This window comes from Mus caroli, unplaced genomic scaffold (genome assembly GCF_978045245.1).
Source record: "Mus caroli unplaced genomic scaffold, Mus_caroli_1 scaffold_19, whole genome shotgun sequence".
Lineage (NCBI taxonomy): Eukaryota > Metazoa > Chordata > Mammalia > Rodentia > Muridae > Mus > Mus caroli.
In genome coordinates, this window is record NW_028227274.1 from 31,627,543 (window position 1) to 31,652,967 (window position 25,425).

General features: G+C 44.8%; 1 protein-coding gene and 1 pseudogene across 14 annotated transcripts in view; one reads left to right on the forward strand and one right to left on the reverse strand.

The window, feature by feature from the left end:
• Positions 1 to 14,639: 14,639 nt before the first annotated feature.
• LOC110285157 (large ribosomal subunit protein uL10 pseudogene) lies at positions 14,640 to 15,665 on the reverse strand (annotated as a pseudogene).
• A 7,882-nt stretch (positions 15,666 to 23,547) lies between these two features.
• The window catches only part of Apc (APC regulator of Wnt signaling pathway), a 104,212-nt gene continuing 102,334 nt past the window's right edge, over positions 23,548 to 25,425 (forward strand). For 8 of the 14 annotated variants that reach the window (XM_029472055.2, XM_021150171.3, XM_085833756.1 and 5 more), the window contains exon 1: positions 23,549 to 24,467. Coding sequence is in view for 7 of the 14 variants with exons in the window: in XM_029472054.2 (XP_029327914.1) it covers positions 24,303 to 24,467 (165 nt within the window). In the remaining 7 variants the exon portion in view is untranslated. Of the gene's footprint in view, positions 24,468 to 25,425 lie in introns of all 14 variants that reach the window. The other 6 variants (XM_085833758.1, XM_029472064.2, XM_029472065.2 and 3 more) reach the window with 1 other exon arrangement.

The following is a 25,425-nucleotide window of genomic DNA, read 5'->3' on the forward strand; positions in this document are numbered from 1 at the left end:
AGTGTATCTTTCTGAGAGTCAGGACCCGAATCTAAGCCATAGTGTCTTTTATCTTAGTGTGTGTGTGTGTGTGTTGACAATTTTATATGCCATTCTCCAGGAGCTGCCTATGTTGAGCTTTTTTATGCATGTATCTGCATCTCTGAGTAGATATACATCATGTGTGTGCAAGAAGCCAAAAAGAGGGTGTCAGATCCCTGAAACTGGAGTTGCAAGTGATTGTCATTGCCTGACATAGCTCCTCTGGGACAGTAGCAAGCTATCTAATCATGGAGCCATCTCTCCAGGACTCCATCTTGTTTTTTATGACAAGGTCTCTCATTGGCCTGGCACTCATGAGTTTGTTTATGGCTAGTCAACCAGGGAGCCCCAGGAATCTCCTTGTCTCTACCTCCCCAGCACTGGGAGTACAAGCACATACTACCATGCCTGTTTTGCTTGTTTTATAACATGGGATTTGACTTAGGTCCTCCTGTTTGTGTGGGCAAGCACTTTACCAAATAAGCCTTCTCATTGGCCCTACAGTGTATTTTGAATGTGACATTTTGCTTTGTGTGTTAGAGGAGTTGACCATTTCTAAGTAACAATGTTTTTGTGGCTGTCATCAGGTTGTTGTTCGGTACTTTTGTTGTTTTTTGTGTTTTGAAGCAGTTTCTCTATGTAGCCCTGTCTGTGCTGGAACTCACTTTCTAGGCCAGGCTGGCCTTGAACTCAGAAATCCACCTGCCTCTGCCTCCTGAGCACTGGAGTCAAATGTGTGTACCTCCTCCACCCAGATTTCTGTTTGCCTATTTGGGTTTTTGTGTTGTTGTTGTTGTTGTTGTTTGTCCTTGTTGTTGCTGTTTTTGGTTTAGTTTGGTTTTTTTTTTTGTAACAAAATATTACATATTCTAAAATATTAGATATATTTTAATTAATTTATTTAGTGTGTGTGCATGTGTGTATGTAGATGTGAAGGCATGCTTGTGCCATAGCACATGTTTGGAGGTCAGCTTGCAGGAGTCAGTTCTTTCTTTCTACTGTGTGGGTCTCCAGTCACACCTGGATCTCCACACTTGGCAACAGTGCCCTCACTCACCCTCTGAGTCACCTCACCATCCCGTCAACTATGCTTTGAGATGAGATTTCCCAATGATCTGCATCAGAGTTAGCCTGACTGATAAAAACTGAAGATCCTCACACACAGGGCCTGGGAACCTCCCTTATAGCAAACTCCACAGGAAGCAGCCCTTTTCTTAGTCATCCTATATCTAATTAGGAAGGGTGTGTTGTTCAAAATCCCCTTAGGAGCACTGAGTTCCCCTCCAATCCATAATGGAAGGAAAGAAGTGAGCACGTATTCTCATATGTCGACAGAACTACTTGTAAAAAATACAAGCTCAGTTAGTAGCATTGTCAGACAGTCATAACGAGGCTGCCTCATCTCACTCTGATTTATTTAAGTAAAATGAGATGAAGTCTGGTGCTCCAATCCTATGGCCCAGTTTCCTCATAGCTTACTGAGAGCGGAGAATCTACCTCAGCCACCGTTTAAGGGATGCAGCATTCTTTATTAGTTATGAGTGAACTTCTGGTTACCTCTTTTTTCTTTCTCCTGGTCACTGAGCTTCCTGAGATGTTATAACAAAATGCCACTGAGTCGAGGGCTTAAACAACAGAAATGCATTTTCTCATAGTTCCAGAAGTCAGTCAAAGATTAGGGTGCTGGCTAACTCAATTTCTGTGAGGCAGCTCTTCCTGGCTTCCCACAGGGAATGGGTTTGGAGGAAGGAATTTCTAAAGTTTCCTCCTCCTCTCATAAGGGCATCAGCCTATCATCTTAGGGTCCCTCCCTCGTGCCTCATCCAACTTTCACTGTTCCTGTAGGCTTGATGCAAAGTCAGTCACTGCAGCGTTCAGGCCTCAGCTTTTGAGTTGAGAGGAAACACGGTTCAGGGCATCGCAGCTGCTGGGGATGAAGAGGTAGACTGCTTTATCCTACAGTGACAAATCACTCGACAAGGGAAGAGGCAAACTGTTGATACACAAACCAGCACGAATGAATCTCGAATTACAGTGCTAATTGATAGAAGCCTTGCAAAGTCATGTATGATGAAATTTACCATGTAACTATTGAAAAAAGGCAAACCTGAGGGACCAAATACAAATCAGTGCTTTCTGGGGCTTGGGGAAGTGTTTCACTAATAGTGATATGTCTAATATCCAACATGATCCTGATACAATCAGGATGAAGTTTTGGTGTGGTGAAAACATTCCATTTCTTGGTTGTCATGGTGCTTACATGACTCTGTCAATAACTGAAAACCTCTACACAACAATGGTGACTTTACAATAGTCAAATTAGGTATAACTTAAAAATCTTAAGAATCTTAAGAATGATAAAAAAGATTATCTTTATCAGCCAGTGTTCATATTATGGCCAATAATGTCTCGTAATAATATAGCAGTTCTTCCCTGATACAATGGGCTTTTTAAAAAAAATTATTATTTTTTAATTTGACAGAACCCTCCAGAAAAATAAAATCACTTAATAAAGCAGTAAAATGCTTTGTGTGTAGGAGGAGGAAGAGATGCACATGTATGTGCAGGTATGTAACCCTGCATGCAGGTGTGGAGGCCAGAGGTCGGCACTGTCTTTCTGTATTGTTCTCTGTGTTACTCTTTTTAAGATTTCTTTTTACTTATGTGTATGTGTGCATGCTTTTGTCTGTCTGTATTTCCATCGTGTCTGTGTGTCTTGGGTGGGTGGGTGGCTGCAGAGGCAGAAAAGGGAGCTGGTTCTTCTAGAGATGCCCTTGTGTTCTGAGACAGGGTCTCACACTGACCCTGAAGCTCACCGTTGGACTAGACTGGCTGGCCATAGAGTCCTAGGGATTCTCCCTTAGCCCTGTGGTTTCAGTGCTATTGTATGCAGCTCTGACGTGGGAACCGGGATCCCGATTCAAGTCCACATGCTTGTACAAACATTTTACCCACTAACCATCTCCATGAACCCCTAGGAAAAGATGTTTCTCCCTTGAGTTTAAATGTCCTTTGTGTAATCCTACAAAACAGAGGTTACCGACTAAGGCTCCAAGCCCACAAGTTAGTAATAATACTAACAAAGGTAAGATAGAAATCTTTAGAAACACAGCTCTGTTTTCTTGCCTAGAAGCAGCTTTTAAAAGAAGATGAACAAAGACATCAAAGCCCAGGGAGACACCGCCACGGCCTGCTGTGTCCACAGCCTACTGTGTCCGGCAGCAACACAGCTTCTCAGAGGAAGGGATGAAGGGTTCCATTCTGCAAACCATGTCCCACCTTGCCTCTCTCCATTTTCCTGCCATCTGCCAGGTGCCCACACAGCAACCAAATATTATCGGAAATAATATCACCAACGAGCAGAAAAGTAAACGAGTGAGCAACGCCTTTGTTATATCAACACTGAAAGCTTTTTACAAACCCTACCAAGCAGGAAATAACACACAGAAGCCACCATCCCCTGTGGAATTTGTTTCAGAGGAAGCAGGTGACACAGCATTGATAGGCTATCAGACTGAGCATGCCAGAGAGTTCCTAACACAATAATCCAGGAGGAATTTGTCTATTTGATTAGCAGCGAGACCTTGAATACTTTTAGAGATTAAAAAAATCCTATCATCATGCTCAAAAGTTCTAAAGAGGCCACATTTTCCAGGGTGAAGGTAAAAATGACTTTGCACTAAATAAGATCTCACCCACCCACTCTTTCCTTACCGGACAGAGCCCTCCCACCACAGGCTAGGAATAGCCGACTAGGCATCTTGGCACAATGGGTCTGAGCGTGTTCGCAAACATTGGCCACTAAGTTTCCAACCTGTTCTGAAAGGCAGATGGCAGTGGGGATGGAGATTGACAGATGGAGATCCCAAGCTGAAGATCCAGGGAATCCGCATCTCACCTAAGCGGAACCATGAGGGCGAGCGCTGTGAATGCTGGAACTGGTGTACGTGGAAAGAAAGCTTTGCTGCTCTGCAAAATGGCTGGGATTCAGGTTTGTTGTTGTCCAGCCTGCAGCTGCAGAAAAGTGACTCTGAACTGCCTTTGTCACATTGGTGCCACTCAATGAACCCCCTAAAACTATCCATTCCTCTTTCCCTCCGGTCATTTTTACTGTAATTTTAGGGCTCCTTAATAGCAGAGGAGCCTGTTACTGAGTAGCTAATATTTTGCATTCCCAATAATGTTTCTTTACTCACATCACCCCCACCCTCAAATCCATGCCACATATCCCCAGCTGTAAGGTCCTGAGGGCCAGGAAAAGCACACTCCTCAGTACGAGCTCTCAGCCTCGTGATTTGTGTGTGCGAAGAATTTTTCCTGCATTCACACTCAGCTCTGTCTAATGAGGCTGAGTCCCATTCCTAGATCTCCATCTTCACCAGAGACGGGACTAGCTATGCAACCTTTTTTTCTTCTTCTAGCCTTATTAGAAACAAGAAAAGCACAGCAATAAAAATAAATCGGTTTGTTTCTTTTTCATCAAAACCCATGCGCAGGAGAGCCGTATGTATCCCCACTGCAGCCCTATATGAAAGGGGAGGAGAGAATCTATGCCCTAAGTCTCCAAGCCAAGGAATTCTGCCACTGCTGATGTAAATCACAGGAGTATTTGGGCTGCTATTGTAAGATACCATATCATATGGGGGAGGAGAAATCTCTGCTTTTGTTCTATCTGGCCCCATTTTTAATCATTGAGTCTTGGCAGGTCTACGTCTCACCCAGAACTCCTCTTACTAACAGCTTATTTCTATTCTTAGCCTGGTGAGAATATTTGACTCTGTGCTGTATTCTGGGAAAATCAGCTCAAGTCATTGAATGTGCAAATCAGGACATTCATCTTCAAGGTGCATACATTAGTGTCATGTAAGACTGCAGCTTTCATAAATTAGTTTTTTGTAAGAAAGTCTACATTTAAAAGTATTGCATTTGCCAGGAATGGTGGCACTTGCCTTTAATCCCAGTGCCCAGGAGGCAGAGACAGGTGGATTTCTGAGTTCGAGGTCACGCTGGTCTACAGAGCTAGTTCCAGGACACCAAGACTATACAGAGAAACACCGTCTCTAAAACTAAACTAAGCAAAAACAAATAAAATTATTGCATTTATTATGACTTTATTTTGGGGGAAAACATTTCCTACTACCATAAGAAAGTTATTAGACCCAGTTCTGTGAATACAGATAGACTTTCATGTAGGGGCATATAGGTTCTAGATCACTGACATGGCCTCACCTTCTGCTTCCCCATGACAACTGTTATGCCCCACTAAAGCTGGAACCTGAAGCAGAGTATTCCTGGGGACAGGCCTTTCATTTTCTTGCCAACTTTTTGAAGTGTCAGATGTGCTCTTCATGATAGAAGAGGAATATAAGTCATTTGCTTTAGTGTGAAATTGAAACTCATGGGTTTAGACTCTTTTGATATAGATTAGACGAATGCAATCTAAATCCAGTGTTGAAATGGTCCCTCAGTACCTGTAAGGGACAAGAGCTCCACAGATATCAAAATTACATATACTCAAGTGTGATATATAAAATGGCTTAGTATTTGAGTAAAACCTACAGACATCTTCCTGTGTACTTTAATCACTTCAAATGCTCTACAGATATTTGTTACACTGTACTATTCGGAAAACAATAACAAGGAAAAAGAAGGTACATATTAAGTACAGATAATATTTTTCCCAAATGTTTTCAATTTGCTGTTGTTTGGGTCCATGGGTACAGAGAACTATTTATATTATTTCAATATTAATTTCAGCTAAATAAACCAAGAAAAAAAAATAAGGGTACCAAGGGATTTGGAACAGGCTAGGCACACTGATTGGTACAGAGAGTCCCTTTGTTGTTCAGAATATTACACATTTCTTAAAAACCCAATGGAGGAAGTTACTCTTACACGGTTATCTATGAGGTGAGCATGCATGAAGATTTTATATTTGATTCTGCAATTTTGGCATCAAAAATGTTTAAACATCATCATCTGTTCCTGGAAAACTCTATGGGTAAACGTATCCCAATAACTTCATCTTTGTTAGTGCACCTTTCCAAAAAGCTATGCCTTGTTTTCAATACCTACAACATGACACAAATAACTTCTGTTATTATCTGAAATCAATTTGCATCAGTCATATGTGGTTTTGTACCAAAGTACATCTTGGTAGAACGGCTTAGATTGTTTGCTTTAATTTTCAGAACTACTTTCCCCCAGCTAAACGTTCTGTTAGCTGTAACTAGCCCAGTGATGACTGGATAGTGCCATGGTCTCCACATAAGTGGTTCTCTGGGGACCTTGAGGACCTAGCAGTTGTTGGTTATCTAACTCCAAATGGAAACTTTCAGCGGAGGAGCTGGAGGAGCTGGAGGGGCTGGAGGAGCTGGAGGGGCTGGAGGAGCTGGAGGAGCTGGAGGAGCTGGAGGAGCTGGAGGAGCTGGAGGAGCTGGAGGAGCTGGAGGAGCTGGAGGGGCTGGGGGAGCTGGAGGAGATGGAGGGGCTGGAGGAGCTGGGGGAGCTGGAGGAGCTGGAGGAGCTGGAGGAGCTGGGGGAGCTGGAGGAGCTGGAGGAGCTGGAGGAGCTGGAGGAGCTGGGGGAGCTGGAGGAGCTGGAGGAGCTGGAGGAGCTGGAGGAGCTGGAGGAGCTGGAGGAGATGGAGGAGCTGGAGGAGATGGAGGAGATGGAGGAGCTGGGGGAGCTGGAGGAGCTGGAGGAGCTGGAGGAGATAGAGGAGCTGGAGGAGCTGGAGGAGCTGGAGGAGCTGGAGGAGATGGAGGAGATGGAGGAGCTGGAGGAGATGGAGGAGCTGGAGGAGCTGGAGGAGCTGGAGGAGCTGGAGGAGATGGAGGAGCTGGAGGAGATGGAGGAGCTGGAGGAGATGGAGGAGCTGGAGGAGATGGAGGAGCTGGAGGAGATGGAGGAGCTGGAGGCAGAACTGAAAAAAAAACAATCACTTCTGTCTTTCTGTTGTTCAGCCCCCTACAAACTTTGGGGACCAGAACAAGAGTCTCCCCAAGATCCACCTTGTTGTCTTTGTTTCAGAAAGCACCAAGAATAAGAAAATTTGTACTCTTCTGTGGGAAAACTCTGCTATTTAAGGTCAGTTGAGGTCCACCAATGACCAGATAGCCTTCGAGCTTGGTGGAATATGGAAGACTCAGGACCTTTCCTTCTCTGACCTTCTCTGGGGAATTAAGAACTCTACCTTTGGAATGAATGCCACATAGCCTTGGTTAGATTACAGGAGCCACTTCTTTTCTCCTGATAAGAACACATCAGCTAGCAGCTGAGATTCCTGAAATGCTTCCCTGTGCTAATGAGCTATTTCGGTACCCTAAGTCTTCAGCCAATGACCTTTGCCTATCCTGGATGTCCCTATTCCCAATTCCCCACAAATTATATAAACCTTGAGTTACCCCCAAGTAAAGTTGATTTGACTCCCCGCTGCTGGTCCTGGGGTGATCATTCACCCTAGGTACTCACACCATAGGGCTTCTGCCCTCACTCCCCTCACCCTCGTTTGTCATCTCTGCTCCCACTGCCCTCATGGACCTGATGTTCCCCGAAGGAAGAGAAAGCCACACTCTACAGCTACAGTTCTTGAATTCCCAGCAACAAGATGTGGTGTTTCTTCTCCTTCATCAACAGGAGCAGTGCGGGGTATCACCTGCTTCCAACCACAACCACAGATGGGTTCCATTCTGGTACCCAAAGGAGTCGCTTCGTTCCCTTACTTAAGGCAAAGGCAGCATCTTCTTTGCTTGTGTGGGAATAACTAGGTCTGGATCAGGATTCTGCAGTGACATAACTAGAAACAATATATCAGATAGCTCCTTATGAGGAGATCTTGATAAAAGCTCAGTTTTATTCTTTCATAATCTCTAGAAGCTAATGTGTGATATAAACTTTTGGCCCTATGCAAATTTCTTAGAAGTAAATAAGGAACTGAAGCTGCTACTTTGCACTTGATCACTATCGGTTTTAATAACTGTTTTTAAAGTAGCTTGTTTTGAAGCGAGCTTTGTTTTTCTGCATCTCATTCTCCCATCTGTCAGGTTTTGTAACAAAGCCATAATATGCTGTTCTGAGGTTAGTTACTGTGTTAATTAATGCACTGCTGTGCTAGAAATGCTTGCTTAGATGGCATGGGTAAGTACCGGGGCTTGGACTATGAATAGTAAGCTACAATAAGCATTTTTAAAAAGTAAACCATCTATGATACAGAATCAATTTTAGAATTCATGCATATTTCTTAGTTGCAGGTATATTTTAAAGGATTATGCCAAAGCAAAATGTATTTGAAAACATTTATTGCTTAGAAAAATGAAAGGATATACCAATGAAGAGATTCAGCTACTATATTTTTTTCTAAAAGATTTACTTACTTTGATTTATGCATATGGGTGTTTTGCTTGCATGTATGTCTGGGCACCATGTGTGCCTGGTGTTAATGGAGGCCAGAAGATGCTGATGCATACCCTAAAACTGGAGTTATGATGGCTGTGGGACACCAGGTGGATTCCGAGAATCAAACTCGGCTCCTCTGGAAGAGTAACCAGTGGTCTTAACAACTGATTCATCTCTCCAGCCCCAAGACTCTTACATTTTAAAGTAGTCCTTCATTTCTTATCCCAGCATAAAGTTAAGTAACTTCTCTCCTTCCTTGGACTATTATATTGATAAAACATTGTGTGTGTGTGTGTGTTGCACAAACATGTTTGTGTATTAAGGGTAGATATTTGAATTGATATGGAAAAGCTCCCTGAAGAGAGGTAGAGTTTCTGCTTCAATTAATTATTCTCTTGAAACATTTCATTCCCACTACTAGAAAGGAAGACCTCTTCATCTCCCTGACTTCCCAGTCCCTCGGCTCCCAGCTTCCATTTTTCTGCCATAGATGACGGTGCCAACACCAAGCTATCGCACCAACAGAGCATCCTCCCTGAGAGTGAGTCCAGTGCCTTCATCCCACTGCACGCGCCCTTGGTTCAGAGGAGACTTCTGGGGTTGAGGAGGAAAGACTCAGACCCAATGTGTCACAGTCGGGGAGCTGACCTTTGCACAGCTTCTTCCCCGTCATTAATGTCTGTCCTGCTCTGATGCCACCACATCCACCACTCACTGACTCATTCCTGCCCCTGACTTTGTGCCCTGCCTCTTTGCTGCCCTTTGTCATCAAGGGAGAAGGAAAAGCAGTCTATTATTTGAGAGATTTAGCTGCGGTAACATATCAAATGCTCTCAGGCAGAGATGGTTGTCAGCCTGCTCCTCTCTTTGTTGCTGTCATCGAGCTCCGGGAAGTAAGTACTGCCTTTCTAGCATGTTATTTACAGACAGGCATTAGCATACCACACATGCCCGATAAATACTTCTGCCCCTTTGAGGTCATAATCAGATGTTGAATGGATGGATAATACATCCCAGCCTCTGAAGAAGCTGCACCATCACTGAGCTATTATTGCTGGGAGAAGCTGAAAGCTGCTGCGGACTCCAGGTCAGACGCCCAGAAAGAGAAATGCCCCTCCAAGGTATCGAGTGTACCAAGTGTACCCCCTGGAACCCACAAACACTTCAGATGCTGAAGCAATGATCTCACACTCATCTGAGTAATGCTCCTGCCCACAGCACACACTAATGCTAAGACTTCAAAGAGAGTATACCATAGAGTAATGCGTTTAAGATTTACAGCCTACAGCTCAAGTGGAAATAGTTTATTTCTCTACCGCGGAATTCAGCTTATCTCTAAAGTCCTCTGTTTCACTGATGGGAGGAAACTCCATCTTACCACTCTCAAGATAACTAGGTATTTGCACTTTCAAAATCAGTCTCTTGGAGTAAATATTCAGCTCAGTTAGACTTTAACTCAATCTTTTTGGAGCAAGTTCAACATAATTACTGTTCAACAAACAGCCTTGAAGAGTTTCTTCTTCTCTCCCCATCAGGATGGGATATATCTGGATGGAAGAGAAAAATGAATGGTCACACCTGACTGTGCCCCCAAATGCCTCTGTTCTTGCTGCAGCCTAGCATTTCACAACTCTTTCAGTTATATATAGTTTTTCATCTGACCCCTCCACCCCTAGGTCAAGTGAAGCTTGGCGACTCAACCTCACGTCCATCCTTCAGGCTGCCCTCCCTACAACCTAAGCTGTAGTCACTGTGTCCAAAAATGGGACAATTTCTATCATGCCAACTCCTTCACTTGCCGGAACTCTGACTTCCTCTCCCCTGTTTGAGGTCATGATTATCTCTGGTCTCTGTATGTATCTTTCATTTCTGCTTGGTGTAGTTAGGCTGAGTTTGTGGCTGGGGCCATTTGACATCTTGGGCTTGATGGACTGGGGCTTCACAAGGGCCTTGATGGCTTCTGCGTGTGTACTCACTGCCTTTGCATTGTCAGGCCTTTCTTGTTGTGCTTCTTGGCAAAGTGCATGTTCCTCAGGAACTTGGGGTCAACTCCCTTAAGAGATTCGTATGTTTGTGATGGGGTTTCTTGATGCCATTTCTGTGCCATCTGCAGGATTGGTTATGTGGGTCTTGGACTTGGCCATGTCTGCACTGTAACCCGAGGTTCCCCGGACCATTTGTTGATACCCATAATGCAAAGAAATACTTAGGTTTCAAGATACCAATGTGGCATCACTGAGCATGGCTATGAAAAAATGTGCCCTGGCACATCATACAGAACTCTACCACAAAAATACAAAAGATGGAAGAGCAGCCAGAGTGTGGGAATAGAAATGCAGTAAACTGACCAAAAATTGACAGCCTCAAGTAATCACTAGTTTTGTTTTCAACATTATAATTGAATTATAATTTGATATCATTTAATCTTTAATAATGGCTGTCTTTAATAGCCAGCTCATAAAACCTCTAAGATTTCACAATCAGCTCTCCCCATCAAGCTAGCTCCAGCCTACTGAAGGTGCTGATGCAACTCTAAGGACCCTTTGCTCATTCCCCATTCTAGCACAGCAGTGGCACCATGAAGGGAGACAGGGTGTGTGGTTGTTTCCCTTGGACCTCACTAATCATGGACTGCTGCTGGGGCTGCCTTAGTTTTATAGATATCCCCCTGAATTATTCAGATCCACTGCTAGAGTTGAATTAGCCATGCCATCAGCCAAGCCTTGAGCTATGTGGGGACATGGTTATGGGTTTCAGTGAAATCAATAGATTCATTTTCTTTGTTAAATTCCATTCATTAAAATGTTCTAGATTTTCATGGCAAAGCAGATCTAAAATGTACATAAAAGAGTCATCATTAAAATGAACTTAGACACTCCTCAGGAGAAAAAAAAAGGATTGTATTTTAGAGGTGTGTTGATCTTGTGTTGTTTTGGTTTTGTCTTTTGGAATAGAATTTCACAGAGCTAATCTGCCTTAGAAGTTGCTTATGTAGTCAAGGATGACCTTAAATTCTTTTAAATGAAATATTTTGCATCCTTTAAATATTTATTTATTTATTTATTCATTTATTTATTTAGTGTGTGTGTGTGTGTGTGTGTGTGTGTGTGTGTGTGTGTAGGGGCAGAGTGCATGAATACACGAGCTGTGACATCCTTGTGGAAGTCAGAGGACAGCTTGTAGCAGCTGCTTCTCTCCTCTACCTTGTGGGTCCTAGGGAGCCAACTCGGGTCTTCAGGCTTGGCCGCAGAGTCACCATAACGGTCTCCACTTTTCTTGTTGTTTTAAAAAAGATAGATTGCTGATGGAGAAATTGTTATTCTGAGCTGTTGTTTATGTTAAAATAAATCTGAAAAATAGTTAATAATTATTCCAGATGTTAAGTTGGCTTTTTCTTTTCTTTTCTTTCCTTTTCTTTTCTTTTCTTTTCTTTTCTTTTCTTTTTGTTTTTTAAATTTTTTTGGTGATTTTTATGAACTTCCAATTTTTGTTTCCAATAAATCCACTACACTTGTAATATAAAATGAAACAATTTTTAGTAACCTAATAATCAAGTTTCACTGCTGTTGTCTCTTTAAAGGCTAGAAGGATTAAATAACATTTTCAGTAAAAGCCAAGGGAAATAAACATTACTGTGCCTGATTTCGTTTAAAAGCCAAATATCCAGGAACTGGATCTGGCTAATTATCAATTTCTATCCAGATGGAGAGTTTTCCTTTTCTCTATCACTAGATGGAAAAGCACAGCGTCTCTGGCTGCTTTATTACATTCAGCTGGTTCCGTTGGAACACATTCCAAAATCGGTGGAGTTCAGAAGGGTGGTATATTGTATAATAAATGAGAAGTTGATATGGATGTGGTGGCATAGCTTAGTTCAGTCTCTGGCAGGTTCATGTGTGAGTGCACACATGCACTTGCACACACACATACACATGCACATACACATGTACATACACATGAAAAAAGGAAAATTATAAAAATGGTAATGGTTTTATGATGAAAGACTGACTGCAGGTCGGTTCTATGACCACCTTAGTTGGAATCGGAGCTCAGATGTTCCTGTAATAATCTATTGCTATGTAACATTTCGCCAAGACTCAGCTACTTACAAGAAATATGTATTATTTCATGGTTTCTGTGGAACGTGAGCCTGGTTTTGCTGGATGTGTCTGCCTCAATGTTTGCAAAGAAGTTGCCAGCAGTATGTATGTAAGTACCCAAATGTTTGACTGGGGAAGAACATGGATCCAAGTCCTGCTTTCTTAATCATGAGTTTTAGAACACAGAGTAAAATTTAGAAGATAGCGTCTTAATAAAATGGTGCCCTAGGTTGTTTCTCTGTTGCTGGGATAAAATACTGACCCAAAGCAGCTTGGGGGAAATAAGGGATTTCTTTGGCTTGCAAGTTCTAGGACATCATTGAGAGTGTCAAGGTGGGAACTTGGCGGTGGGAACTGAGGCAGAGACCACAGAGGATCAAGCCTCACTGGCTTGCTCCCCATGGCTTTCTCAGCTTGCTTTCTTACACAACTCAAGACCTCCTGCCCAGGGCTGGCTGGGACTTCCTACAGCAATTATCAGTTTAAGAAAATGCCGTAAGACATGTCCACTGCCCATCAGATGGAGGCAGTCACTCAGTTGAGGTTCCCTCTTTCCAGGTGACCCTGGATTATGTCAACTGACATAAAGCCAACCAGCACAGATGGACCAGGGCGTGGATTCATGTTAAATAATTGCTCGTGCGGGCATGTTGGGTAATGAATCATACTGTGAGAATCTGTGAGAAATGCTTCTCTTTGGTGAAGTGGAGATGAGGGCAGAGAATCCGGGTGACTGGGGCTGCTTTTCCAAGCCAAGCAATTTTAGAGACAGAGCCAGGTCACGCTCTGGTCTTGGTTTGCCAATCACTCCGTGTCTTCATTTGTCAAACTCTCTTATTAACTGGTAGAACATGCTCTCATTCTCAACAGTCATAGCTTTATTTACATTATGAACACTTACTGTCCAGGAAGGAGATCCATATTTTATTATAAATGAGTGTTGGGTCTTATCTGATTCATTTTCTGCATCAATTGATAATGATGCTATGTGAATTTTCTTCTTTAGCCTGTGATATGTAATGTGGTTATATTGATTGGTTTATATATAGTTAAGATAGATAGTAGCTATTTACTTGGTCATATTGTGTAATTTTTAAAATGCATTTTTATTTTATTTTTTTTTTTTTGGTTTTTTCGAGACAGGGTTTCTCTGTGTAGCCTTGGCTGTCCTGGAACTCACTTTGTAGACCAGGCTGGCCTCGAACTCAGAAATCCGCCTGCCTCTGCCTCCCAAGTGCTGGGATTAAAGGCGTGCGCCACCACGCCCGGCTGCATTTTTATTTGAAATGCTAGCACTCTGTTGAGAATTTCTGCATCTGAGTTTATGAGAGATGTAGTTCTCTAGTGTTCGTTTACGGCACTGTATGATTCAGGGTATCCGAGTAGCACTGGCCTCCCAAAGTGAGGAGAGAAGCATGCCTGCCTTTTTGGTCTCCTGGAAGACTGTAGAAGGTTAGTAATGATGTTTGCTGGAGCTGTCCAGTTGAGAACATCTGTATCTTCTTCTACAACATTTTAATGGCAAGTTCAATTCCTTTAATGGCTATAAGGCTATCCGGTTTCATCTCATTTGACTTTCAGTAATTTGTGGGTTTTATACATTTGGTCCATTTTTTTCTAAAGTTGTTAAATTTGCAAGTCCAGTTGTGTCTTCTGTGCTCTGGTAGTCCTCTGATGACCGCTGGAACTGTAGTAATATCCTGTTACATGATGGACAATGGTGTTTTTCTCTTTTCCATTTTATTTTTTCAGGCCCACTAAAGGTTCACTAGCCAAGCTTTTGTGTCATTAGTTGTCACGTGATTTTTGCTTGTGTCTTTGTTACTTCTTTAGGCTTGTTTTGGGGTTATTTTATTCTTTTGTTTTTCATCCTCTGGATCCTGAAGGCAGGGTTATAGATGATCATATTGAGACTGTCTAATGTGATCTTTTCTTCTTTCCTTTTTTTTTTTTTAAACCACTAGGAGCTTTATTTTTAGAAACAAAGATGCCAACACAAAGTATCACCCCAAACAGTAGCAGTTTTGCTTTTTCATCCTGCTTAAGTGAACAAACTACATAAATCCAGACCAAGTTAAGAGAAGTAAGCCTTTATTTCCATCTTTCTCAAATTAAGCCGGCTGACTTGGTTGCTTTGACGGGATTAGTCGAAGAGACCGAATCCCATATCCTCATCTGATTCCTCCGACCCTTCCTTTGCCTCAGCTTTGGCAGGGGCTGCAGCAGTCGCAGGGGCAGCAGGGGTGGCAGCAGCTGCAGGGGCAGCAGCCGCAAATGCAGATGGATCAGCCAGGAAGGCCTTGACCTTTTCAGCAAGTGGGAAGGTGTACTCAGTCTCCACAGACAATGCCAGGACGCGCTTGTATCCATTGATGATGTAGTGTGGCACGGAGGCAACAGTCGGGTACCCGATCTGCAGACACACACTAGCCACGTTGCGGACACCCTCCAGGAAGCGAGAGTGCAGGGCCTGCTCTGTGATGTCGAGCACTTCCGGGTTATAAATGCTGCCGTTGTCAAACACCTTCTGGATGATCAGCCCGAAGGAGAAGGGGGAGATGTTCAGCATGTTCAGCAGTGTGGCCTCGCTGGCTCCCACCTTGTCTCCAGTCTTTATCAGCTGCACATCACTCAGAATTTCAATGGTGCCTCTGGAGATTTTCGTGGTGATGCCCAAAGCCTGGAAGAAGGAGGTCTTCTCGGGCCCCAGACCAGTGTTCTGAGCTGGCACAGTGACTTCACACAGGGCGATGGCACCAGCACGAGCAGCAGCTGGCACCTTATTGGCCAACAGCATATCCCGAATCTCAGTGAGGTCCTCCTTGGTGAACACGAAGCCCACGTTCCCCCGGATGTGAGGCAGCAGTTTCTCCAGAGCTGGGTTGTTCTCCAGGTGGCCCCTGATGGCCTTGTGCATCATGGTGTTCTTGCCCATCAGCACCACAGCCTTCCCTCGGAGGGACATGCGGATCTGCTGCATCTGCTTGGAGCCCACGTTGTCTGCTCCCACAATGAAGCATTTTGGGTAATCATCCAAAAGTTGGATGAACTTGAGGAAGTAGTTGGACTTCCAGGTCGCCCTGTCTTCCCTGGGCATCACGGCGGTGAGTCAGGGATTGCCACTCGGGGTTTAAAGACGATGTCAAGTCTTCAGTCGAATTCCCAACAATGGTTCAGTATAGCTGTGAGTGGAGGTTCAAGGATCTAGCAGTTACTCAGTCACACACGGCAAGCAGGAGAGGGAGCAAGAGCGAGACTCCCTTCTTCCAATGTCCTTATATTGTCTCCAGCAGAAGGTGTAGCCCAGATTAAAGGTGTTTTCCACCACACCTCTAGTCCCAGATGAGAGTTATAGCCCAGATTAAAGGTGTGTTTGGCCGGGCCGTGGTGGCGCATGCCTTTAATCCCAGCACTCGGGAGGCAGGGGCAGGCGGATTTCTGAGTTCCAGGACAGCCAGGGCTATACAGAGAAACCCTGTCTCAAAAAACCAAAAAAAAAAGGTGTTTTTCCACCACACCTCTAGTCCTAGATGAGAGATATAGCCCAGATTAAAGGTGTGTTCCGCCACACCTTTAATCCCAGATGACCTTGAACTCAGAGATTTAATCTTCTGGAATCCATAGCCACTATGCCTCAAGATCTCCATACCAAGATCCAAATCAGAAACTTTTATCTCCAAGCCTCCAGATAAGGGTCACTGGTGAGCCTTCCAATCTGGATTGTAGTTCATTCCAAATATAGTCAAGTTGACACCCAGGAATAGCCACTACAGTCACCATGCCGTGAAGCCATTAGAAACGGTGCAAATCTCTCTTCTTTCCTTTTAAAAATATTGATATGTTTATTTGTGTCTAAGTGCATGCTTGCCGCAGCAACGGAGGGCAGAGAACAACTTGTAGGAATCCTTTCTCACCTTCTACCACGTGGTTCCTAGAGTTCAAACTCAGACCTTCAGGCTTGGCAGCAGACAAAAGTGTCTGCTGAGCCATCTTGCAGGCCGTATTTTCCTCTTTTCTGATGTAATCATTGGTGCAAAGCAGCTCCTTCCAAGGGCAACACCTTAACTTTGTTTTGCAAATGTTGATGCTTTGGGGTTTTTGTTTGTTTGTTTGTTTGTTTCACGTTTCACTCAGCTTATGGTTTTTTTTTTTTTTTGCTGTTGTTTTAAAAAATTTTTTTATTTTCCCTTTAGATCTCCTCCTTGACAACATTTTGTTTAGAAGTGTGTTGTTTAACTTCCACATGTAGAGGGTTTTTCTGTTGCATTTTTCTCACTGATTGCTTTAAGGTCATAGGCCAAATCCAGCATCGTTGGCCTTCTAACCCCTATAAGAATCTATCGTGGTGCTTGAGAAAATAAAATGGCACTCTATTTCTTGCTCTCTCTGGAACCCTGGGATTGCCCAGGGCACGTGCCACCACCTCTAGTGATTTTCTTTTAAAAGAATGACTCTGTAGACCAACTTCTGCCTCTTTACATACATAACCGTGATCTCTGGCTCAGTGCCTTTGTGTTATAATGCCAAGAGAGCTGAGGGTTGGAGTGGTCCTGGAAGGTCTTCTGCCATGGAAGGTCTTATTGCCGGTTAGCAATTAGACAATACACATAGTCGTGATTGTGAATAAACTTGCAGCCCAAGCTCAGCTTCCCATGGTGGACCTCAAAAATCACTGTGGCCACTCTAAGAACACCTGACACAAAAAGAACTGTGACAGTGAAGAGGTCAGCTCAGGGCCTTTGGAAAATTCCACTAGACCCCTCCCCTCCTGGAAGAGAGAGGTCATGAGCACACAGGTACAGCTCTCTAGAACGGAGAGGCTGATTACATCCCTCAGAAAGAACCACAGGGTAGATTGACTGTTGGCTGCCTGCAGTTATGGGAAGCCTCTACTACCTCATTCCCTAAAAACCAAGCAGTTTAAAAGTCACACTGTTCTGTCAATCATATTATGCCTAGTTGCTGTTGCTGTATTCTACCCCTAAAAAACTATATAAAAACTGGCCGAACAGGCTGCCTGGGATGGCCACCTCTCCTTTGGGTGCAGGACGACCCCAGCACTCTGGAATAATAAACTCCTCTTGCTTTTGCATTGATCCCCAGCTCCACATGGCTCACTCAGGGGGTCTCTGGTAGTTAAGGCTCGTCAGAGTCTTACAACAGGGCATAAGTACTAAATACTAAATAGAGTACTAAGTACTAAATACTAAATAGAGTACTAAGTAGTAAATACTAAATAGAGATGATGCCCTCAACCAATTGTGTTCTGGGTGCATTACATTTGTAGCTTTCACAAAAAATTGTGACTATCACTTAGACACTTCCTTCAACTTAGGGCCTATGCTAGTGATGGTCTATGACAATTAATATTCATCGGTTTCATAAAAAAGTAACCCTGCTGCTGACCCTTTAGCTGTACAGAGGGAAGTAAACATTGAAGTATCAGCCTCAGAGATGTCTTTAAAACCTTGTTATTAACACTTCCTAGCATATATAAAAGAAGCAAGAAGAATATTATGAATAGTTGTTGTGCTCATGATTCAGCTTCTAAAATTATTAATCTTCTTGCTTTTGATTGGATGCTTTCAATTCAACAGAGAGAGAGAGTGAGAGAGAGAGAGAGAGAGAGAGAGAGAGAGAGAGAGAGAGAGAGAAACAGAGAAAGAGAGAAACAGAGAAGAGGCAAAGAGAAGGGAGAAGGAGAGAGACTAAATTTCATCATGCCCTCTTGTTGGCATCTAATGAAAATAGGCATGAGTGCAGCAAACAATATTATTTCAATCAAAGGAGAATTATAGGCTATGAAAAAAGAAGTTGCCTCTAGACCTAGATGGCCACCAACAGGTTCACAGGAGAAATGGGCTACTTAAAAAACCAACACTCTCTCTAAACCATCCAAGATGAAACAGAATAGAAATACTTAAAATACACATTTTCTCGATTTTTATTCCAGAGTTCTTGGATTTGGCAAAATCTTCCATCCTCTTTGCTGTTTATCGGTTTGTCTCACCATATACTCAGATTTACTTATATTTAGATCACATTTCTCAAATGTTTATTAAATATGATAGCTAATTTTATATATCGAGTTAACTAGGTTATGGAATTCACACAGAGCCAGTTCCCCGCCACTCCCATCGGTTTTATCTATACTAGTGTCTCCTGAAGAGATTTGCTTTGGAATTGGTGGAGGGAATGAAGGTGAATGAAGTGCCCCCCACCGTTGTAGACCTGCTCCTGTTCCACTCCTTGCACCTAGGTACTCCTGTTTTGAGTTTTCAGATTCAAACTGGGACTTACACTCGTGAGATGCTCAATTCACAGGCCTTGGGACTCAACGAATTGTATCACTAGATTTCCTTCTTGCTTGCAGACAACAGAGTCTTCCTGGACCATTATCGACCAATTCCCATAATGAACACACACACACACACACACACAACTTCCTTCTGTTTCTCTAGAGGCCTTTGAATAATGTACCAGATGCTAGGCACTTTCACACACAGTTTTATGTAATCTTTGAAACAAGTCTGAGGGAGCTGTTATCATCCCTATTTCTGAAGGTGCAAAGAGAAGTTCAGGAGGGTAACTTGGCTAAGGCTGCACAGAGAAGATAGAACTCCTAACTCCATATCCAGATATCCTCCTTATCATCTATACTTGCATAGCTTTTTAAAACTTCAAAGTACTCTTTTAGCTTATGAAATAGATAAAATTAATGGTAAAAGTCCTGAATCTAATTTATCTTCTATGTGCAAAATATCTTAACTTTCTTCCTCTGTTGAGGGAATTGTCCTTCTCATGAGGCAGAAGCTGGTCTCGGTATTGAAAATGAAAATCCATGTACTATACTGATGTTCCTGGTAGATCAGTTTGGAGCTGTGTTACTACATATGGTAGCCACTCAGCACACATGACCCTAAGCACTTGAAATGGGGCTAGTGTCCATGTTGGACATACTGAGTCAAATAAAATACACTGTTAGGTGGCTAGAGAGCCGGTTCAGTGGTTGAGAGCTCATCATTTTCTTTCAGAGTTCACCGGGACTGTGCGGGGCAGCAGGCAATCACCTGTCCACCTCCAGCTCCAGAGGAGCCAATGACCTCTTCCAGCTTCCTGGGGCCCTACACAGAGTGCACAACCCTCCCCCACATATGCACAAAAGTAAAATCTTTGAAACATATAATTAGGGCTGGGTGGTGGTGGCGCATGCCTTTAATCCCACTGGGGAAGCGGAGGCAGGTGGATCTCTGAGTTCCAGAACAGCCTGGTCTACAGAGTGAGTTCTAGGACAGCCTGGGCTACAGAGTGAGTTCTAGGACAGCCAGGGCTACAGAGTGAGTTCTAGGACAGCCTGGGCTACAGAGTGAGTTCTAGGACAGCCTGGTCTACAGAGTGAGTTCTAGAACAGCCTGGTCTACAGAGTGAGTTCCAGGACAGCCTGGGCTACAGAGTGAGTTCTAGGACAGCCAGGGCTACAGAGTGAGTTCTAGGACAGCCTGGGCTACAGAGTGAGTTCTAGAACAGCCAGGGCTACAGAGTGAGTTCCAGAACAGCCTGGGCTACAGAGTGAGTTCTAGGACAGCCTGGTCTACAGAGTGAGTTCTAGGACAGCCTGGGCTACAGAGTGAGTTCCAGAACAGCCTGGGCTACAGAGTGAGTTCTAGGACAGCCTGATCTACAGAGTGAGTTCTAGGACAGCCTGGGCTACAGAGTGAGTTCCAGAACAGCCTGGTCTACAGAGTGAGTTCTAGGACAGCCTGGGCTACAGAGTGAGTTCTAGGACAGCCTGGGCTACAGAGTGAGTTCTAGGACAGCCAGGGCTACAGAGTGAGTTCTAGAACAGCCAGGGCTACAGAGTGAGTTCCAGAACAGCCTGGGCTACAGAGTGAGTTCTAGGACAGCCTGGTCTACAGAGTGAGTTCTAGGACAGCCTGGGCTACAGAGTGAGTTCCAGGACAGCCTGGGCTACAGAGTGAGTTCTAGGACAGCCAGGGCTACAGAGTGAGTTCTAGGACAGCCTGGGCTACAGAGTGAGTTCTAGGACAGCCTGGGCTACAGAGTGAGTTCCAGGACAGCCTGGTCTACAGAGTGAGTTCTAGGACAGCCAGGGCTACAGAGTGAGTTCTAGGACAGCCTGGGCTACAGAGTGAGTTCTAGGACAGCCTGGGCTACAGAGTGAGTTCCAGGACAGCCTGGGCTACAGAGTGAGTTCTAGGACAGCCAGGGCTACAGAGTGAGTTCTAGGACAGCCTGGGCTACAGAGTGAGTTCTAGGACAGCCAGGGCTACAGAGTGAGTTCTAGGACAGCCTGGTCTACAGAGTGAGTTCCAGGACAGCCAGGGCTATACAGAGAAACCCTGTCTCGAAAAGAGCCGGAGCCCCATGACTTACTCTGTCCTTCATTCCAGGCGCTGCCACTTAAATAAAATGCTGTGCTCATTTCCTAGGGTCACCAAATAAACATCACAGTATAAACCGGTGTGTGGACTCGTGGTTCTGAAGGATGTACATCCAAAATGAGGTGTCAACAGGGCACATTCCCTCTGAAACCTGGGGGCCAGTGGATCCTTGCTTGCCTTCTCTGAGTTTCTGATGGTTTGCTGGTAACATTTGGCTTCCCCTGGCTTGCTGCAGCATTTATCTGATCTCTGACCTTGTCCTCACCTGAATCAGTTTTTGTCTGTCTGTCTGTCTGTCTCTCCCCTCCCTCTCCCCCCAACACCTCTGTCTTCTCATACAGATACACTCATTGGGTTACTTCCCTTTGATCTTAGGATCTGCAGTTCTAACTTAATTGTGGATGATCCCCCTTCCAGTTATGATTAGTAGAGAATTATATTAACTTATATTATGATCTCTGGTGGTTAGAAGCTGAACCTATGTGGGGGTGAGCACAACTCAACTCCAAACAGACGGTAAACATAAGGAAAGGCTGACACGATTCCATGATTTGCTCCAAGGATTACGGGAGAAAGAAACTAGAGGTGAGTGTTAAGTGGTCCTATATACTCCCTGGTTTTATATAAGGACTGACCAAGTTCAGATGGCATATGCCATCATGAATTTAACGCATCTCTTACCTATAAGGACCAGTGACCACAAATAAGATTGTAGCTCTATCTTAACTAGCAGGCTCTCTGTAGCCATCTCAGACAAAAACATATAAATTGTGAGAGATCATTAGAAAAGGGGGTTGTTGCAGTGATCCTGTAACTCTTCCAGAAGACTGGCATCTTTAGGGTCTAAGGAACTAATGAGAGTCTGGGTGGAAGAGTCAAACGCATTAAAGACGCTCAACCAAGAGCCAGGCGTGGTGGCGCATGCCTTTAATCCCAGCACTTGGGAGGCAGAGGCAGGCGGATTTCTGAGTTCTAGGCCAGCCTGGTCTACAGAGTGAGTTCCAGGCTAGCCAGGGCTACACACACACAAAAAAAGACGCCCAACCAAGACTTGAAACTCGTGTGTAGGATCTGCTCCATTTCCCGGGTATTTCTTCTTTCTCCGCACTGATAATATATGTAAGTTTTTAATAAAAATACAAAAATTTAAAAACAAATGATAAAATGAGTGAGTGCTCCTCCTAAGAGGAGAGAATGGCAGCTTTTTCAGTCAGGAGCCCAGGGAGGATCCACACAAGAGCAGCATAGGATGGACAGCGGCTCAGGTGGCTAAAGGAAGCCACTGCACAGCTGAGTGCCAAAGATGCTGCCTCCACATCCCTTCCCTAAACGGAAGGACAGGCCTGGACTCTGGATCAGCACTATCTTGAAAAGTTTTCTCGGTCAAGTGACATCACTTCATACAATGTGAGGACGGCAACCTAGGCGGGCTGTGGTAAGGACTAAGGATCTACCTCAGTACAATGGACATACAATAGCCATCTCAGTAATTTAAATTTTTCCTTTGCTCACCTCTACACATACAGATAATATAATCTCTACCTACTGATCCATTGCCCCTGATTTACATTTAATTTAAAGAGCCAGTAGGTGAAAACAATATAATACACCACTAACTGCTTAGGTTCAAATGTCCACATTCATTAATTCAACAGGTATTTATTGAGTAATCCCCCCTTGTCAGTCATGGTATTAAAAATGAAACATCGTCCTGCTCTTAGGGAGTTTACTGCTTAGTGAGGAGACAGTAAGTCAACAATAAATATATAATTTAAAATCATAGTCAGACACTGTAGCACATGTCTGTAATTCTAGCACTTGGAAGATAGAAGCAAGACGATCTGAGGTGCATCTGAGGACAGGCTGGGGTATCTGAGGCCCTCTCTTAAAAATGAAATAAAAATTGAAGGGCCAATTACAGCAATGCACACCTATAATACTGGGGAACTAAGGTGGGAGGATCAAGGTCAGCCTGGGTTACAGCGATACGGAAAGGACACTCAAAAACATCCTCTGCGTGGAAGAAATGACAAGGTGTGGTGGTGATGATCATGCCCAGGGCAGGGCAGATTTAGTTAGGAAAGAGGACTGAGGGGCCTGTCTGAGGTGGCAATTAAACCAAAACGTGATGGATGACAAGAAGTCAGACATGTATATGTCACAGGGAGGTCTTGTGGCAAGTCAATTTTCCATGTACAAAGGCAGTCAGGAGCTAATGCATTTGAGCTGTCGAGGGGAGGTTCAGCTGGAGGGACCACTCTGAGTTCCGCCCAGCCTCATACCCCGGCCTGGAGGCTCTTTCAACATGGCCTCTCCCATTCTAGCACCGTCTTCGAACCTTACTTCTATTTGTCCGTCTTCCCTCACAAACTCATTCCGCCTAAACTTCCTGTGTTCCTGTCCCCTTGATATCCTCCGTTCCAGTATCTTCCCAGGGCATCTGGTCAGTTAATCTTAGGGTCATATGTTATCTGTGGGAAGAGATTGCGCAACACCGTCCCTTGGTGTTCATTTTCTCTTCCTTGTTTGTTCTTTTTCTATTCCTTATCACTACCATCATTTTTAGTTTTGCTTTTTTTTTTTTTTTTTTTTTTTGGTCTATTCCTTCATACTAGAGTGTGAACTCCATGAGTTTATATCCCCCAATGCTGTAACCCTAGAAGCGGGATCAGTTTGTATAATAAGTGTTAACACCCAAAGAAAATTATGATAGACAGGTAATGCAAGCTGTCTAACTGATAGCTGTTTGAGATAAACTGGGGACGTCCGGAGCAGGTAGGTTTGGAATTAAATCGGGAGAGGACGGATGGCTGGAGGGGCAGCTACAGAACAAAAACCGATTTCTGTCTTCTCCACTGGGCTAGGGACTCCCTTTGCTCTAGGATCCATATTCACTTATTTATCTATAATCAGTGCGCTAGCCCAGGACGTGGCACTTGGTGGATGTTTGTGAGGAGCAGATGCTCACGGATAGCCGAAGTGTGCGCAGGAAAAGTCAACCAATTTAGTTTCAGTTCAGTTGGGAAAGGTGAACAGATTATCCCCGGAGAAAAGACCAGAAGAGAGGAACGAAATACCGCAGAGGCAGGGCATAGGCTGCTGCGGCTGCGCAGTCCAGTCCCTCATTCCCGAGCAGCGGGACGCCGGCCAGCCGCTCCCATCGCGCGTGCGCACTGCCCGCTTCCCGCCTCCAACAAGATGGCGAAGGCCCTGTGCTGAGGGGGCGGAGTGTGGCTGCCGGAAACCCGGCCGCTACCTTGGGGGAGCTTCGGGCGAAGGCCCGGGAGCAGCGGACCGAGGCTGGCGCGATGCTGTTCCCGGGGAGGGCAGTCGGCTACCGTTGAGGAAGGTGGAGCGAGGAGTGGCCCTTCCAGCGCCCCCTATGTACGCCTCCCTGCGCTCGGGGCCGGTCGCCGCGTTGCCCGCCTCCGTACCGCCCGTGACTCTCGGGGCCGGGAGCTCCGGCGGCGGCCGGGGTCGAGTCCCGGGGGAGGGGAGGCGCCCGGGCGGCGCCCGAGCTTGCGGCCGCGGAGCGAGCGTCTGGCAGGTGAGTGCGGCTGCGCGTGCCGGCGACTCCCACCCCGGGCGGCTGCGCTGGGACCCGACCCCGGCGGCCGGGTTCCGCCGCCCTCCGGTCTGCACGCTCCTGACCTGCCCTGTCTCCGGCCTTCTGCTGGCTACGGGCTCGCAGGTTTCCCTCCCCAGTCCGCGGGCGGAGGTCGCGACTCCCGCCGCCCTCGCACCTTTCCTTGCTTCGCAGGCAGCCTCGCCCTTGCTAGCAGTCTTCTGTCCGCTCTAGGTGCGTGGGTCGCCCAGCCCATTTCTTTTCGCGTTCAACCTTTTTTAAAAAAACAAAAAACCTGAGGTCTGGGAGGATTGTCTGAGCCTGACTTATGGGGTTGCAGAGGAAAGGCTGGTTGTTCAGAGGCGGATGTGATCTGGTCTTGAGTAGAGTCCCGGTAGGCTGGGATGGGTAGGTTAAGAGCCCGACTCCTGCCTGCCTAGTGGAGTCTACGATGGCAAAACGATTGTTCGCTTTTAAATCATTCATCTCTGTCACAGGCTTTGGACTCAGCTTTTGAGACGGAAGCGTTAGGTTTTGTAGATCCATTGAAAGAATTGGGGAGTGTTATATTCCTTAAAAAACAAAGAAGACCTTATAAATGTAAGATAATACTTACTGGCACAAGGAAGGATTACTTTCTTTAGGTATTAGCCTAAGGAGCGCATAGAAGCTTTAGAATCCCTAATGTGCAAGCCCTTTGTTGTTTTGCTTTGTTTCTAAAGAAAGGACTGATGGAAAAAAGCGTTTTAAGTTCAAAACTACTCAAATTTCTTGTATGCTCGGTTGTTACTAGTGCTTAACATCACTCGCAGCACTTGCTAGTTTCTATAACGTGGGTTTGTGCCAATCTCAGCTGCCCTTCAAGGATAGTCGCGATTTCCAGTTTGGAAAAAACTGTCCTGAGTAACTTAGGAGCCTTGCCAAAGTTTGCAAGTGCAAA